The sequence below is a fragment of the Macaca nemestrina genome, chromosome 17, assembly GCF_043159975.1.
Source record: "Macaca nemestrina isolate mMacNem1 chromosome 17, mMacNem.hap1, whole genome shotgun sequence".
NCBI classification, from domain to species: domain Eukaryota; kingdom Metazoa; phylum Chordata; class Mammalia; order Primates; family Cercopithecidae; genus Macaca; species Macaca nemestrina.
The window spans coordinates 772,719-789,807 of NC_092141.1; the positions used below are offsets into that span (position 1 = coordinate 772,719).

Genomic DNA, 17,089 nt, shown 5'->3' on the forward strand with positions numbered 1-17,089 from the left:
TGAGACAGAGTTTCCCTCTTGTTGCCCAGGCTGGAGTGCAATGGCACAATCTCAGCTCACTGCAACCTCCACCTCCTGGGTTCAAGTGATTCTCCTGCCTCAGCCTCCCGAGTAGCTGGGATTACAGGCGCGCACCACCACGCCCAGCTAATTCTTGTGTTTTTAGTAGAGATGGGGTTTCACCATGTTGGTCAGGCTGGTCTCGAACTCCTGACCTCAGGTGATCCTCCCACCTCAGCCTCCCAAAGTGCTGGAATTCCAGGTGTGAGCCACTGTGCCTGGTCTAAATAGTAATCTAGTATCTATATTAATATACACTATAGCTTTGTTTATCAGTTATTCTGTTGATGGATGGACATTTTGGTTCCTTTAGCATATGGCTATCAACAGAATGACCAGTCACTTTATTGTGTGCAAGCATTTTGGTGGACCTACATTTTCATTTCTCATAGATAAGTATCAAATTATATTTAACCTTAGCTTTAATCTGCATTTCCCTGATATCTAATGGTTTTGAACATCTTTTCATGCACTTATTTTCCATCCATGTATCTTCTTTTATGAACTGTCTGTTCAAGTCTTTTGCTCATTTTTAATAGGGTTGTTCTCACGGCTGTAACCCCAGCACTCTGGGAGGCTGAGGTGGGAGGATCGTTTGAACCCAGGAGTTCAAGACCAGCCTGGGCAACACAGAGAAACTCCATCTCTACAAAAATACAACAAAATTAGCCAGGCATGGTGGCACGTGCCTGTAGTCCCAGCTACTCAGGAGGCTGAGGATGGCGTGGGGCCAGGACGTGGAAGTTAATCCATAATTGCACCACTGTCTGTGTGACAGACGAGAACTTGTCTCAAAAAAAGAATACTGGCCGGGCGTGGTGGCTCACACCTGTAATACCCACACTTTGGGAGGCCGAGGCGGGCCAATCACGAGGTCAGGAGATCAAGACCATCCTGGCTAACACGGTGAAACCCCATCTCTACTAAAAATATAAAAAATTAGCCGGGCGAGATGGCAGGTGCCTGTAGTCCCAGCTACTCAGGAGGCTGAGGCAGGAGAATGGCGTGAACCTGGGAGGCAGAGCTTACAGTGAGCTGAGATCGCACCACTGCACTCCAGCCTAGGCGACAGAGCCAGACTCCAAATCAAAAAAAAGAAAAAGAAAAAGAAATGTTGACTTAAAGAGTTCTCTACATATTCTAGATACAAGTCCTTTGTCAGATGTGAGTATTTTCTCCCACTGTCTGACTTACGTTTTCTTAACGGAGTCTTTAAAGAACAGAGGTTTTTAAGAAAGAAACATCTAATAAAGCCTCAGGAGCAGCAGCCAGGAGGTCTCAGGCAGGAGCGAGGGGAGATGGTGGATCCCTGTGCTGTTACCCCTAGACCCAGGACTCACCCACCACAGGGAAGAATTGTGTGGGACGCCTGCAGGGAAAGGCAGAAATGCTATGTGAATCTGCCTCAGGGCAGGATCTGTGCTGAGTACATGTTCCTATATAAGCAACGGTAGATAAAATAGAGGCATTCGCTGAACTGCGGTGAATCCAAAGTCAACAGGGCGGATCAGCATTCAAGACGGAGCTGCATCTCCGGGACATAATTACTTCCCAGTCATCACTACTTTAAAAACAGAAGCATCTCTCTAAGTTTTGTTTTTTCAGATAATTTATTGTTAAATGAAGACGTCACAGAGCGAAATGGAGTGGGGCAGGTGTCAAAGGTAAACTGAAAACGTTGTGTCTGCCAGACGCTGTTCTGCTTTCCTAAGGTTAGAAACAGTAAAAGTGTCAAATGAAAAGGTACTCGCTCAAATTGTTTTTTAAAAAGGTCTGTAATTTGCAAGGAAAATAACTTTTCACTAAAAATATCCTTATTACATGAAAGCCATTATTTAAGAGACGGAGAAAAAAGCTTTTTCATTAACAAATAAACAGCATCTCTCAGATACACTGAGGGATGTTTGTTTTTAATCAGTGGTCTTAAAAATCACTGCTTCCACCCTGCAAACGAACATGAATCCACTGTGGATGGCGTCCTCTGACCCACCTGAAACGCTCTCTTTCTCCCCACACACTTCCTTTTCTGCAACTTTCAGCAAAGCAAGTTTGGAGAGAAAGAGGATTAGAAAGAACTACAGTTGGTTCCCTGGTGAATAACTTAACACAATAAAACCTGGTTTTCCATTTGCATTACACATTCACAATCGCTCACTCCTACTTACTTTACTGACATATTTCAGACTCTCTCCACACCTAGCATGATTTGCCTGAACTTAATACAGTCCCCATAAGACCCAAAAAAATCTCCTAAGGACGTCTGAGAACACAGCGGTGTTCAAAGGCCACGTCCTCCCACGCAACGCCCACGCCTGCCATGCAGCCGGTACTGTTTCCTGAGCTCATCCAAGCAAGTGTTTCCATGGGGCAGGGCAAGGCCTTGAGGATCCCGCTAACATAACTTAAAAGTTATTGGGAGGCCGAGGCGGGTGGATCACAAGGTCAGGCGTTCGAGACCAGCCTGACCAACATGGTGAAACCCCGTCTCTACTAAAAATACAAAACTTACCCAGGCGTGGTGGTGAGCGCCTGTAGTCCCAGCTACTCAGGAGGCTGAGGCGGGAGAATCCCTTGAACCCGAGAGGCAGAGGTTGCAGTACTCCGAGATCGTGCCACTGCACTCCAGCCTGGGCAACAGGGTGAGACTCCGTCTCAAAAAAAAAAAAACAAAAACAAACAAAAAAACATTGACCACTTAAATGACCACAGCATGAAATCAGACAGAAAATCCATTTTTATCAATACATGCTGCGTCACTTGCTCTTCCAAACACAGGAAGCATTTTTTGCTCTGCACGTGACTGAGGATACCATGGGTGCCAGGGTGCCCCCTCACTGGGTCCCAGCCGAGCTTCAGCCCGGCAAGCGCAGACCACGGGTGGACCCCAGGCTGTGTCCACAGGGTGCTCGCATTGGTTAGGGGCACCGCGGACGGACGCTGTTGTCTGCAGAGGACAACGTGGCTCTCCAGGCCTCCAGCGACTGCACACGACGGCAATTATCACCGCACCTGCTGCTGTGGCCCCGGGGCATCACGGAGCTCTCGCTTCTGCTTTCGGGACAGATGGAAGCCGTCCACAGAAACCCGGAGCCGCAGAGGAGCGGAGCTCACGGTGCCCGGTGACCCTCGGGCACTTGACATCATTTGGATGTATTCAAAGGAAATATCTAGTTTGTTCTTTCCAATCTTGGAAGAAAACAGTAAAACCATCTGCCACTTTCTTTACTCAGACACCACAGGGGTTGGCAAGAGGTCCCAAGAAGAAGGGGCTGGAGGAGGATGGGGTGGTGGGAGGCAGAGCCGAAGCCAGCAGGCCCCGGTCCACCACCACTGCCTGGCCGGGCCAGCCGAATTCTCACGGTCCCTGGGAACACGGCAGTCGAATGCCACTTGCACCTGTGCGGTGGCTAAGAGGGACGCGCAGCCACAGCGGCCAGGCTTTGACATCGCTCCCTACTGTGAATGCACCTTGTCTGCTGTCGGCGGGTGGGCACACGGATTTCCTCGCCTTTTTTTCTGCCATATTTTTTAGAGATGGAGGCTCACTATGTTTCCAGACTGGTCTCGAATTCTTAGGCTCAAGAGATCCTCCTGCCTCAGTTTCCGAGTAGCTGGGACCACAGGCTCCAGCCACCGCGCCCGGCCTTCCTGGCTGTTTGAATTAGACTTAAGGCCCTAGCAAAATCCCTCTGCAATTCTGACGCCATCGAAATCCTAAGAATGAGTCAACCCCGGCCCCTCTCATGATGAACCAGGTCATCATGGGCGTCTGCCTCCTCCGGGCGGCCGCAGGTCTTAGCCAGGGCCACCGGTTCGTGTCCCAAGTGTCCACTCCCCTCGCGGACTCCCCAAAAAGTGTGTTTTCCAAGCATACTCTTAGAAAGCTGTTTCTCTCAAAAAAGGTCCTCCAGCTCCGTTTTGCCTTATGAAAAAATGGGAAAGTAATTCTGAAAATATTCCAAAAGGCCAAAACACCTGTCCCAGACTCACGGAAGCCTGCGGACGGTCAGCACACGCCAACGGTTCGAGGCGTTTTCTCAGAGCCTGTGCTTGGAACTGATGGCGAGGAAGTAATCGGGGCCAAAGCCACACCTGGCGGCCCCGGCCTGGCCTTCCCAGAGCGGCAACACGAACCTTTTTTTTTTTAAGGCATCTTACATTGTGGTTTGGGATTTTTTTTTTTTTTTTTTTTGATATCATGAAAAAAGATTTAGAGAATTACAAGAGTTTAGGTTAACAGGAAACATAAACGGAGATGGAAATTTAAAAACAAAGGAACGGAACTCAACCCCCCACAGATCCAACCCACGCAGGTGTCCCGTTTACTGAATTAGCACCACTTTTGCACGGTGAAGACACCCGTGGCTGAAATTTCTAAAATCTCACTTTTTCCACCCTCTTCTTCGGACAAACTGGCCATGGAGGGAGAGCTCTCCTCCTCCCTCCCTACCCCAGACGGTTGCTGCTTTCCTGCGGCCCCGGTGGTCTTTTTGTTGCCTCACCTGATTGAGGCTTTGGGGAAACACAGCAGCAAACCAGGACATATACTCCCTCTAAAAACAGCTTAAACATCACAACACAAAGATCTCAATAATTATGAGAGGCAGTGATTTTTTTTTTTTTTCTCTCTCTCTTCCCCCGGCCGGGCTTGGAGGTCTCTCTAGGTTAGACTCCTCTGGGGCTGGAATGACATGAAGGGTAAGGTCGCCCGGCTTGGCCAGGGCAGTCGGGGGCAGGACAGCGGAGCAGCCGGTCCGACCCCGGCCCAGCCGAGTCAGCGGTCGTCGGAGAGGTCGTCGCCGCCCAGGAGCTCCGTGGCTTCGAGCTCCACGCTGGACAGAAACCTCCGCGTCGTCTTGCGGCAGTTGTAGTCCAGGGTGGTGGTGTAGACGGTCTTGGGGTACTTGGGGTAGACGATGGTGGTGCTGAGGAAGCGCGTGGGCCTGTGGCGCGGCTCGAAGCGCACCTCGGCCTTGTAGCTGCGCCAGGTGCCGTTGGGGATGCAGGTGACCGTCTGGCTGCAGGAGGCCACGGCCAGGCCCAGGGGCAGGTGCACGTCGTCGATGAAGTGCCGCTCGGAGTCGTACTTGACCGAGGAGGTGTACCTGCGCGGGAGACATAAGGCCGCGTGAAGCCGCCCCTCTGAGCCAGGGGCTCGGGGTCCCCACCGTGACTGAGTCATCTGTGGGGCGCACACGTAGAAATAGGGTCACAGAGTCCGCAGAGTACTTACTATGTGCCAGGTACCCTTCTAAGTACTTTACTTACGGGATCCAACTTAATTTCCCCAACAACCCTGAGAGGACACCGAGGTGCAGAGGTGAAGGTCACAGCGCCGCTGAATAGCAGAGCTGGGATTTAAACACAGGGGTGCAGGATTCCTAAGCTTATCCCGCATCACTGGTAGCCACTGCAGGCAGCAGCCCCTGGATCCCGCTCCCACTCGTGTGAGCTTAAGACCTTAGCCAAGTTACTTCACTCTTCCGAGCCTCCGTTTCCTCTTTTTTTTTTTTTTTTTTTTTTTTTTTTTGAGATGGAGTGTCTCTCTGTCACCCAGGCTGGAGTGCAGTGGTGCAATTTCGGCTCACTGCAAGCTCCGCCTCCCGGGTTCAAGCGATTCTCATGCCTCAGCCTCCCGAGTAGCTGGGATTACAGGCGCGCGCCACCACGCCCTGGTAATTTTTGTGTTTTTAGTAGAGACAGGGTTTCACCATGTTGGTCAGGCTGGTCTCGAACTCCCAACCTCAGGTGATCTGCCTGCCTCAGCCTCCCAAAACGCTGGGATTATAGACATGAACCACTGCATCCGGCCTCTTATTTTTTTTTTTTAAACATATCTTTTATTCTTTGTAAAGATGAGGACTTCCTGTATTGCCCAGGCTGGTCCTAACCTCCTGGGCTCAAGCGATCCTCCTGCCTTGGCCTCCCAGAGTGCTGGGATTACAGGCATGAGCCACCGCGCCCACCCTGTCAGCTAGTTAATGAGAGGACAAAGGAACCCAGAATGCTGGTTCTGAAAGTTTGGCTATACCAAATATTAACACTTTGTTCACCTTGGCATTTGGTTTGGGGACCCTCCCCAAACACAGGTGTCTGACCTTACCAATGAAAGCCAATTATCATCTTGATTTCCATAAGATAAATTAGCATCTATGTTCCTCAGGCACTTAATTTTTTCAAGTCTTTCTTTTAATTTTGGAAGTGATTTTCTTCTCTTTTCTTTTTTTTCTTTTTTTTTTTTTTTTTTTTTTTGGAGATGGAGTCTCGCTTTGTCGCTCAGTCTGGAGTGGTGCAGGGGTGTGATCTCAGCTCACTGCAGCCTCCACCTCCCAGGCCCAAGCGATCCTCCCACCTCAGCCTCCTGAGTTGCTGGGACCACAGGCGTGCATCACCATTCCCAGGTAAGTTTTGTATTTTTTGTAGAGACAGGGTTTCACTGCTGTTGCCCAGGCTGGTCTCGAACTCCTGGGCTCCAGCCATCCTCCTGCTTCAGTCCCCCAGAATGCTGGACTCTAGGTGTGAGCCACTGTGCCTGGCCCAGAAGTTAGTTTTCTTATAGAAGCAAAAGCTTTAATGCATTTTACTGAATTCTTATAGCTTTGTGGATACTGAAAAGTGTATGAGTGTCACATGCAGACACATCTAACAGCACTGCCTCCAACCAGCCCTACCCACTGGTCAGGTGAGTAAGAATCAGTATTCTTTTCTGTGAGTGGAATGGAAATCTCATCTCTCCTCCGTAGGCAAGCAGTTAAGAGGCTGGTGGGAGTCATGGCCCCATTTTGCTCAAAACACAAGCTCCACAGGAACAAAAGGCTGAACTGCTCACCTCCCAACTGATGGACCTCGCCTTTGTTCCATGTCAAAGGGCCTTTGTGTTGATGCAGCGGAAACTCCAGCTCTCAAACCACCAGGTACCAAAAGTAAAACTCCTTTCTCTAAAAAGACCTATCTTTACCTGAGTCAGCCAGTGCATCTTTGCCCCCAGATAATGCTGGATGAGATAATCCCCAGAGGAAGACCAGTGCTTAGCTAGTGAATTATACTCTGAGACAAGGTTAAAGGACCTCAGAGAGGGGGTTGGCAGGCAAGGGAGTAGGGGGCAGCAGCTTCTGGAAAGAAGAATTAATATTTGACAAAACTGTAACCCTCTGACGGCCGTGATTCATGAAGTGCAAAAAGAAAATGCAGAACTTTATACAAATCACGATCTCATTTTCATTTTGATGTTAAAAGCATGCCTATATATTTAACGGGTTAGAATGCAGAAACAGAAAGAGGACCCACCAAACTATTAATCATCTTTGTCACATTTTTGCAATTAACTAATTTTTTATAACAACAAGCATGAATATCTGGAATAAAAAATAAAAATTGTAAAAAAAAAAAAAAAAAAGAATAAAATTGGGGCCTGCTGTATTTACCTTACTTCCTTTGGTGGTAAGGGGTCAAACTCCACTCCTTCGCCAAAGGACAGGGGACACAGCCTCAGCACACAGCCGGGAGTCAGGGGGAGACACGCTGGACTCTTCAAGGACAGAGAAGAATGCAGTCAGAGCTCTTATGGCCATTTCTTTTTTTTTTTTTTTTGAGACGGAGTCTCGCTCTGTCGCCCAGGCTGGAGTGCGGTGGCACAATCTCAGCTAAATGCAACCTCTGCCTCCCAGGTTCAAGCAATTCTCCTGCCTCAGCCTCCTGAGTAGCTGGAATTACAGCCATGTGCCACCATGCTTGGTCAATTGTTTTGTATTTTTAGTACAGACGGGGTTTCATGATGTTGGCCAGGCTGGTCTCGAACTCCTGACCTCAGATGATCCGCCCGCCTCAGCCTCCCAAAATGCTGGGATTATAGGAATGAGCCACTGCGCCCAGCCCCCACAGGCCATTTCTAAGCATCGCCCATAGAAGGCTGTGGCTCTGAGCCTCCAGCTGATGGGCCCAACTGGGATCTGTGTCCCCGGTGCTGGGCACACCAGAGAAACGCTGGACGGGGAGCCGAGAGGTCTGGGTTCAAATCCCAGGTTGACCACGACTGTGCCGTGTGCCCTCAGAGGAGTCACATCACATGCCCTGTGACCTTATCAGCACAGCAAGGCGGACGCCCCCTTTCACTGCTAAGGTTGTGTGAACAGCTGCAAAGAGGAAACGAACGTGAGCCAGACCGCTACCCCTCGCCTTGTGGTGAGAAACTGGTGAGCAGAGGCTCACCTCACCCGAATCCTCCATTCTGTAGCACTCCCTCTGTCACTGTCTCAGCAAGACTCTAGGAAAGGTAAAAATATATATATATGTATGCTGCCAGGGAATTTTTTGTTTTTTAACTAAAGATTCAATCTGGCCAAGCACCGTGGCTCACACCTGTAATCCCAGTATTTTGGGAGGTGGAGGTAGGAGGATCCCTCGAGCCCAGGAGTTTGAGACCAGCCTGGACAACATGGCAAGACCCCATCTCCACAAAAAATACAATTAGTTGGGCGTGGTGGTACGCGCCTATAGTCTCGGCTACTCAGGAGGCTTAGGTGGGAGGATGGCTTGAGCCCAGAAGGTCAAGGCTGCAGTGAGCTGAGATCACCACTACACTCCAGTCTGGGCAACAGAGCGGGCAGAGCAGGAGACTCTGTCTTTAAAGAAAAAACTTTCATTGGTAAGATGGACACCAGGCCGGGCACAATGGCTCACACCTGTAATCCCAGCACTTTGGGAAGCCAAGGCAGGTGGATCACCCAAGGTCAGGAGTTCGACACCAGCCTGGCCAACAAGGTGAAACCCCATCTCTACTAAAAATACAAAAATGAGCCAGGCGTGGTGCTGTGTGCCTGAAGTCCCAGCTACTGGGGAGACTGAGGCAAGAGAATCGCTTGAACCCAGGAGACAGAGGTTGCAGTGAGCCGAGATCGTGCCACTGCACTCCAGCCTGGGAGACAGAGTAGGACTCCGTGTGAAAAAAAAAAAAAAAAAGAGACAGGTGGACACCAAATGTTCTCCGTCACCCTCCACTATCCAGAGTACTCAGTGAACCAGAGCACAGCAGTACTTCCACCCCGCCAATGCATGGGATGTTCTGATTATCCAAGAAGGCTCACTAGAAGGCAGTTGCATACTAGACAGAGGTAAGAGGCCCTGGGCATGCGGGTGGAGTGCGGCAGCAGAAACGCTGATGTGGTGTGTGTGTCCAGCCTGCGGCCAGGGCAGGTGGGCGACAAGGCCAGATGGGGCCAGAGGGGAGGACACTGAAGGCCAAGTCGAAGCCAGCCCCGCCTTGGGATGGTGCTAGTTTTCACCCAATTTGCAGGATCAGGGCGTCTGTGTTAAGCGTGCAAAGATAAACACAGTGCGGAGTCTGAACTCAGAAGCCCTTTATGTTCCCTGGTTTACTTGGGATCTATCATTTTCTTTGCCTAATTTGAGAGAAGGATGTACATTTGCGCCAGGGCGTGGAGTTAGCGGCCCCACCCCCACATCTCCCAGGACGGAGAAGGAGGCAAACGTTTCTATCATGAGACCAGGACACGGTGTGTCAAGTGGGGGCATGGGGTGGAAATGCGAAAGCCAAAGGGGACCAGGATGGAACACAGAGGGTCCTGAGGGTCCAGGTCCCGGACCTGGGTGGAGGCTTAGCAAGGCCAGGATGGAGACACAGAGGGACCTGGGGGTCCAGGTCCTGGACCTTGGTGGAGGTTTAGCAAGGTCAGGCTAGAGGAGGGGGTTGGGTGGGAGCCAAGGTCAGTGAATTGTGTGTGTGTGTGTTGGTGGGGGGCAGGGGGGTAGGGTACATAAGGTGCGGGCGCTGGCCTCTGCAAACAGCTCCCAAATAGTGACAGTGGGCCCTGCTCTGCCCCCAGTTCTCTGGCTGCCAGATCCTGCCCAACAGAAGGGGGCACCTCCCAGGTGTCCCCCTGAGAAGGCTGGTGATCTCTGAACCCCCCATCGCCTTCTTCCAGGCATCTACAGGAGCACTCGGTTCTGTGCCTTCTCTGCTCTTCCATCCCCGCCCACCCGACAGACCCTCCCTGAGCACGGCCCTTGCTCCAGGCTGAGGCTGGGGTGATGAGGGGCAGCAGAGGTTATAACAGACACATGAATGAAGGGCCACTGGAACGGGGATGTAGCCGCGGGCTCTGGCCCCTGGGAAGCACCAAGGAGGCCTCCCGGAGGAGGTGACGTGAGCTGGGCGTTGAGGGACCAGCAGGACCCCTCCTGGGAGAGGTAAGAGGCCCTGGGCATGCGGGTGGAGGGCGGCAGCAGAAACGCTGGTGTGGTGTGTGTGTCCGGCCTGCGGCCAGGGCAGGTGGACAGCAAGGCCAGATGGGGCCAGAGGGGAGGGCAGTGAAGGCCAAGTTGGAGCCAGCCCCGCCTCGGGATGGCAATGAGGAAACTGCCCTGATGCCCACCGGGAGACAGGGTGGGAGGGGCGAGACCACCAGCACCACCGGGGCTCCCGTGGGGATCCCTAGGGACAGCAGCGGCCGCCGCCGACTTCACCCGGGGGAGGGGGCTGGGTGTCCCCATCCCCGGGGGGCGGGGCCGGGCTGCAGCCCCACTTCCAGCTTTTCTGAGGCTGTGGGCAGGATGTGGCTTCCGCAGACTTCTAAGTAAAGGCAGCAAACACCAACATCTGAGCGACTCCCGGGGCAAAAGATTAGGTGGAGTTTTTTCTTTAAATGAACATTTTAAAGTAAAGTAAACGGATCACTCTGTCGAAGTTTCCACCCACCTAAAGGCCTCCCAGCCGTTTTGTGCGGGACCCGGTTCCCCGTGTTCAGGCCAAGAGGGGCCCCGGGAGGCCGCAGGCTGGGCAGGACCTTCCCTAAAGGTCGGGAAGGCTCTGGCGCCTTCGCTCTGGGATGCGGAGCCCGGGGCACACCCGCTCCGGGCCGGCTGGGAGGAGGCGAGCAGCCCCGGGGGAGCCCAAAGCCGCGGGGTGTCGGGCCGGAGTCCGGGGGGCCGGGGTTCCCTCCAGGCGCCCCCCGCCCGGCGAAGGCGGGAACGTGGCCGAGCCGCAGCCTGGCAGCCCCGGGGGCCGCCACCCCGAAGGGAGGAGACGGCGGCTCGCCGCTCCCGGGGCTCCCGCGCCTCCCAGGCGATGACAATTTTCCAGCCACCGGCTCCAGCTGGCCAGGCTCGCGGCGCTCCCGCCCCGGGCTCCCGGCGATGGCCGCCCCGTCCCGACACCGCGCCCGGGGGGCGGCAGCCGCTGCGCTCGGAGGGAGGGAGCCCGCGCGGGGCCGCTCACCTGAGCCGCGGGGGTCGCCGCCGCGTCCGGCTCCAGCGCCCCCGGTGCCGCCGCGCGCTCCCCGCCGCCCCCGCCGCCCCCGGCCGCCGCGAGCCCCCAGTGGCTGGGGCTGGGGCTGGGGGGCAGCCCCGAGTCCGGGCTGTCTAGGGCGCCGTCCCCCTTCTTCTTCGCGTCCACGAGCTCGGGCACATCCTGCAGGCTCAGCCGGCCCACCATGGCGGCACGCAAGGGGGGCCCCGGGCACCGGCGCCGGGGTCGCGGGACAGCGAGGGTCGCAGACGCGGGCCGGGGCCGCTGCCCTCCCGGCCGCCCTCCCTGCCCCGCCGCCCGCGCGCCTCCGGGGTCTCGCAGCTGCCGGCCCCGCCCCGCCTCCGGCCCCGCCCCCGCCCGGCAGGCCCCGCCCTCTGGCTCCCGGCCCCGGCCTAGGCCCCGCCCCGCCTCCGCCCACGCCCACGCCCCGCCCCCACACGACAGGCCCCGCCCTCTGGCTCCCGGCCCCGCCCCCAGAGGCCGATCCCCGCGCTGGGGACACCGAGCGCTAAAGCCCCCAGCCCAGGCCGGGCGCGGTGGCTCAAGCCTGTCATCCCAGCACTTTGGGAGGCCGAGACGGGCGGATCACGAGGTCAGGAGATCGAGACCATCCTGGCTAACACGGTGAAACCCCGTCTCTACTGAAAATACGAAAAACTAGCCGGGCGAGGTGACAGGCGCCTGTGGTCCCAGCTACTCGGGAGGCTGAGGCAGGAGAATGGCGTAAACCCGGGAGGCGGAGCTTGCAGTGAGCCGAGATCCGGCCACTGCACTCCAGCCTGGGCGACAGAGCGAGACTCCGTCTCAAAAAAAAACAAAACAAAACAAAAAAAGCCCCAGCCCAGTCTGGCCCCCGGCGCGCTACAGGTGGACCCGGGGACCCGCTTGCGCTGGAGCTCTGGGGGCGCGTTGACCCCTCGCCCTGTCCCAGCGGGACCGGGGAGGCGCTAACAGCTTCCGACCTGGCGGTCCGGGGAGCCAGACGGAGCAGGATCCCATCCCGCAGAGGCCTGGGGAACCGGGCGAAGCCAGCGAGCAAACAACTGGAAATTATTAATAGCTAATGCGCTTCGTATGGCCGCAGCCGCCTGTTGGCCCAGGAAGGCGGGCTCTGGCGCTCCTGCCCGTCCCGGAGGAAAGGCTTGTCCTCAGGGGCTCCGCAGGCGCGGGTCACCCCGGTGCTCGGCTGGACAGGCCGGGGCCACACAGGACACGCAGCGCAGAGACCTGCGGCTGGCGCAGACTCGTGGACAAGCTCAGCAGGTTGACCGCGAGCTGCCTCTAGGGCCGCCGGCCGCCCAGTGGGGACCTCAGGTTTTCCCTCCCAGGGGCTAACCGCGCTGCCCACCCCACCCCGGGAGAATCCCTTCTGAGAAACAGACAGCACTTCTCCCCAGCCCTTCGGCTTGACAACGAACGAAGCCTTATCCTGAGTGGGAACCCGTCTCCCTAGCTGCGGGGTGTAGGACTGGGCTGTTCCCAAATCCAGTCCCTTTTCTCACAGGTCTCCGAGGTCAGCAGAAACTTCGGGGAGTCCCCGCTCCACCAGCAGGCCTCCCCTGGGGGTTCCGATGGGTGTTCAGACGAGGGCCTGGAGCTGGAACCTCACCCAGACCTACAGGACAGCTCAGAAGAGGAGTCACACCCTGCACGTCCCTGGCTGAGACAGTGGCAGCCCAGTCCACATCCTTGCAAAGATCAAGGATATTTGTCCTGCTTGGGACAGATCTGTTAAACTCAGAAACTCAGAGCAGGTAGATCTTAGAGACCCGCTGGCCAAGTTGCCTCCACTTACGTCCCTTACCTGTCACTTTCATGTAAGGAAACAGAGAGCGATTTCACTTGCCCTAAGTCACACAGCTGATCCGAGACAGCTTGCTGCAAACAGAAAGCCAGCACCATCCCTCCACAGAAGGTAAATCCTGGCACACACCTGTGTGCTGGGAGGTGGCTCATTCATTCAGGGTCTGCGGGAATAAATGACAAAATCCACAGGGCACAGTCCTGGCCAAATGGGCAGTGCGAGTGTTACCAGGAAGGGGTCGTGATCCAGACCCCCAGAGAGCATTCTTGGATCCCGCGCAAGAAAGAATTCAGGGCGGGTCCATAGAGTGAAAGCAAGTTTATTAGGAAAGTAAAAGAACAAAAGAATGGCTATTCCCTAGAGCAACCCCGACGGCGGCTGGTTGCCCATTTTTATGGTTATTTCTTGAGGATATGCTAAATAAGGGGTGGGCTATTCATGCCTCTCGTTTTTAGACCATCTAGGGTAACTTCCTGACGTCGCCATGGCATTTGTAAACTCTCACGGAGCTGGTGGGAGTGTAGCAGTGAGGATGACCAGAGGCCACTCTTGTGGCCATCTTGATGTTGGTGGGTTTCGGTCGGTTTCTTTACTGCGGACTGTTTTATCAGCAAGGTCTTTATGATCTGTATCTTGTGCCGACCTCCTATCTCATCCTGTGACTTAGGATGCCTTAACCGTCTGGGAAGGCAGCCCAGTAGATCTCAGCCTCATTTTACCCAGCTCCTTTTCAAGATGGAGTCACTCCGGTTCACAGGCCTCTGAGGCAAGGACGCAGCTGTACCTCCTACCCCTTTGGATCCCACCATCTGCACAGCCAGGAGGCATCACAGGAGGAATCTCAGTGCTTTCTGGGGTTGTAGAAAGACGGTTTGTTGGTAGTGGGAGACCTGGACTCACTGGAGGGAATTTGCCTGCCAAGCATGAAAACCTGGTTAGACTGGGAAAGGTGTCCGGGAAGACGGCGGGCCTGAGGTTGTCCTCTGGGTTCAGGAAGCCAGATCTACTAAAAGGGCTTGCCAAGGTGCCACTCTGGCACTGAGGAGAGGTTCCTGTCACCCAGCGTGGCCTCCTTTTTTTTTTTGAGATGGAGTCTCGCTCTGTCGCCCAGGCTGGAGTGCAGTGGCATGATCTCGGCTCACTGCAAGCTCCGCCCCTCGGGTTCACGCCATTCTCCTGCTTCCCGAGTAGCTAGGATTACAGGCGCCAGCCACCACGCCCAGCTAAGTTTTTTGTTTTTTGTATTTTTAGTAGAGACGGGGTTTCACGGTGTTAGCCAGGATGGTCTTGATCTCCTGACCTCGTGATCCACCTGCCTCGGCCTCCCAAAGTGCTGGGATTACAGGCGTGAGCCACCGCGCCCGGACTTTTTTTTTTTTAAGACAGAGTCACACTCTGTCAGCCAGGCTGGAGTGCAGCGGTGCGATCTCGGCTCACTGCACCTCTGCCTCCTTAAATCTGGGTTGAACTCCTGGGTTCAAGCGATTCTTCTGCCTCAGCCTCCCCAGTAGCTGGGACTAGAGGCATGTACCACCACACCTGGCTATTTTGTATTTTTTGTAGAAACGAGGTTTTGCCATGTTTGTCAGGCTGGTCTCGAACTCCTGACCTCAAGTGATCTACCCCTCTCCCCCCTTGGCCTCCCAAAGTGTTGGGATTACAGGAGTGAGCCACCGCTCCCAGCCTTCCTTCTTTACAGATATGCTGACACATGCAAGAAATCAGAGGGGCTTGGAGAGAATCCAGCCCCAGGACTGACACTGATGGAGAAGCTGAGGTGGAGACTGGGGTCCCATAAGCAGATTCCCCCAAACCGTTCAGCCACCACCCCACCAATAAGCTGCACCAAACACTGACACCCCTCATGGCTCCCACAGTTCTGTTCAGACAATCAAAATACGCTGAGGAGGGGACCGGGCCCGGTGGCTCACGCCTGTCGTCCCAGCACTTTGGGAGGCTGAGGCAGGTGGATCACCTGAGGTCTGGAGTTTGAGACCGGCCTGGCCAACATGGTGAAACCCCGTCTCTACTAAAAATACAAAAATTAGCTGGGCGTGGTGGCAGGTGCCTGTAATCCCAGCTACTCAGGAGGCTGAGGCAGGAGAGTCGCTTGAACCTGGGAGGTGGAGGTTGCCGTGAGCCAAGGTCACGCCCCTGTCTTTAAAGAGCTCAAAGAGAAGCCTAAGCCAACTGGAAGCGACATGAGGGGAACCCAGAGAGCACCCGTGGCCTGGCCGAGGCATCTTCTTGAACTCCTCGTATTCCAACCCGCCTGAGAGTCCTTCTGGGTGGGAGAGAAGGCGATTTTCTTTGTGCTTACATAAGAGCCATGTGGCTCAGCCCCTGGAATAAGGAGTGTTTCCATAGTCCTGAGCAGTGAGTCTACACAGCTAATCTGCTTTGGACTTTCGGAAGGGCCTCGCTACTGGGCCCATCATCATCCTGCGTCTTATCTAGATGTTTTCCAAAGGACATTGCTTAAAGAAACTCAAATCAAATCCTGGGAAAGGCAGCCCATTCTACCTTTACCAGCTCTGAAGACAGGCCTGCTTTTGAATAACAGCTGGGATATACCTAGAAATCAGGGGCAAGTCAGACAAAACAAGCAGGCCCCAGGAGACCAGGGGCTTGCACAAGACAGGTCTCTTCTCAAAGCTGTCCTTCCAGAGCGGGGCCCTCAGCCCTCCGCCTGGGTCACGGAGATGCAGTGTCCTCAGAGGACTTGGCTTCTGGCCCGAGGCCTCTCCCGGCAGGGTCTGAAAAACAAAAGCTGCCTCACCATGAATGCCAGTCCTGCGTTTTTGTTTTTTTCTGCACTAAATTAAGCCACTGCCCGAATGGCAGTTAAGTCAGACAGGAAGAGGGCAGAACCCCCACACCGCTGCTGTGTACTGATTCGGAACAGCTTGTTGTCAGTAAGCCCCGCCAGACGGTGAATTAAACACACCCTGGGCCCCACATGCTGGCTGTTGCCCTGTGCCTGACACCTTCCCGCTCCCAGTCCCCAGGTCTTGGGTTGTTCTGTGGCTCATGATGTGTGGATTTGCCTGCTGTTGAACCAGGTCTTCTCTTCCTTCATACGCACCAGTCAACCCAAATGCTTTTTGAAAAATAGAACTTTACGGCCGGGCATGGTGGCTCAGGCCTGTCATCTCAGCACTTTGGGAAGTCGAGGGGCGGAGATTGCTTCATCCCAGGAGTTTGAGACCAGCCTGGGCAACATAGTGAGTCCCCAACTCTATACTTTTTTTTTTTTTTTTTTTTTAATAGAGACAGGGTCTGTCTCTGTCACACAGGCTGGAGTGCAGTGGCGCGATCATAGCTCATTGCAGCCTTGAACTGGGCTCAAGCAAGCCTCGCACTGCTGCCTCCTGAGTTGCTGGGACCACTGGAGTTCACCCCCCACCCACCCAGCTGTAAAGCTCTACTTTTATAATTTATGTTTATATTTTTATTGCTCTATTTTCATAATTTATAATTTTTTTTAACATTTATTTCTATCTTTGTAGAGACAGGGTCTTACCGTCTTGCCCAGGCTGGTCTTGAACTCGTGGGCTCAAGCCATCCTCCCACCTCGGCCTCCCAAAATGCCAGGATTACAGGTGTGAGCACTGCGTCCAGCCATCTACAAAATTTTTGTTAAAATTAGCCTGGCATGGTGGCATGTAACTGTAGAGTCTCAGATTCTCAGGAGGATGAGCTCAGATTCTCAGGAGGGTGAGCTCAGATTCTCAGGCGGGTGAGGTGGGTGGCAGGTACCTGTGGTCTCATATTCTCAGGAGGGTGAGCTCAGATTCTCAGGAGGGTGAGGTGGGAGAATCACTTGAGCCCAGGTCAAGGCTGCAATGAGCTATGATCACGCCATTGCACTTCTGGGTGGTGGAGCAAGACCCTGCCCTAAAAACGTTTTTAACAAAAAGTTATTTTGCTCCTTATTTTAGATTAAGGTGATAGTTTTCAAA

At 54.3% G+C, this 17,089-nt stretch overlaps 1 protein-coding gene across 1 annotated transcript; it reads right to left on the reverse strand.

Moving 5' to 3' along the window:
- Positions 1-4,689: 4,689 nt before the first annotated feature.
- LOC105471503 (refilin B) lies at positions 4,690-11,656 on the reverse strand. The gene is made up of 3 exons (XM_011723994.3): positions 11,294-11,656; positions 7,485-7,588; positions 4,690-5,165 (listed from the first exon to the last, which is right to left on the reverse strand). The coding sequence occupies exons 1-3, from the start codon at positions 11,507-11,509 to the stop codon at positions 4,835-4,837; spliced, it is 651 nt and encodes a 216-aa protein (XP_011722296.2). The 5' UTR covers positions 11,510-11,656; the 3' UTR covers positions 4,690-4,834.
- Between the last annotated feature and the right edge of the window lie 5,433 nt (positions 11,657-17,089).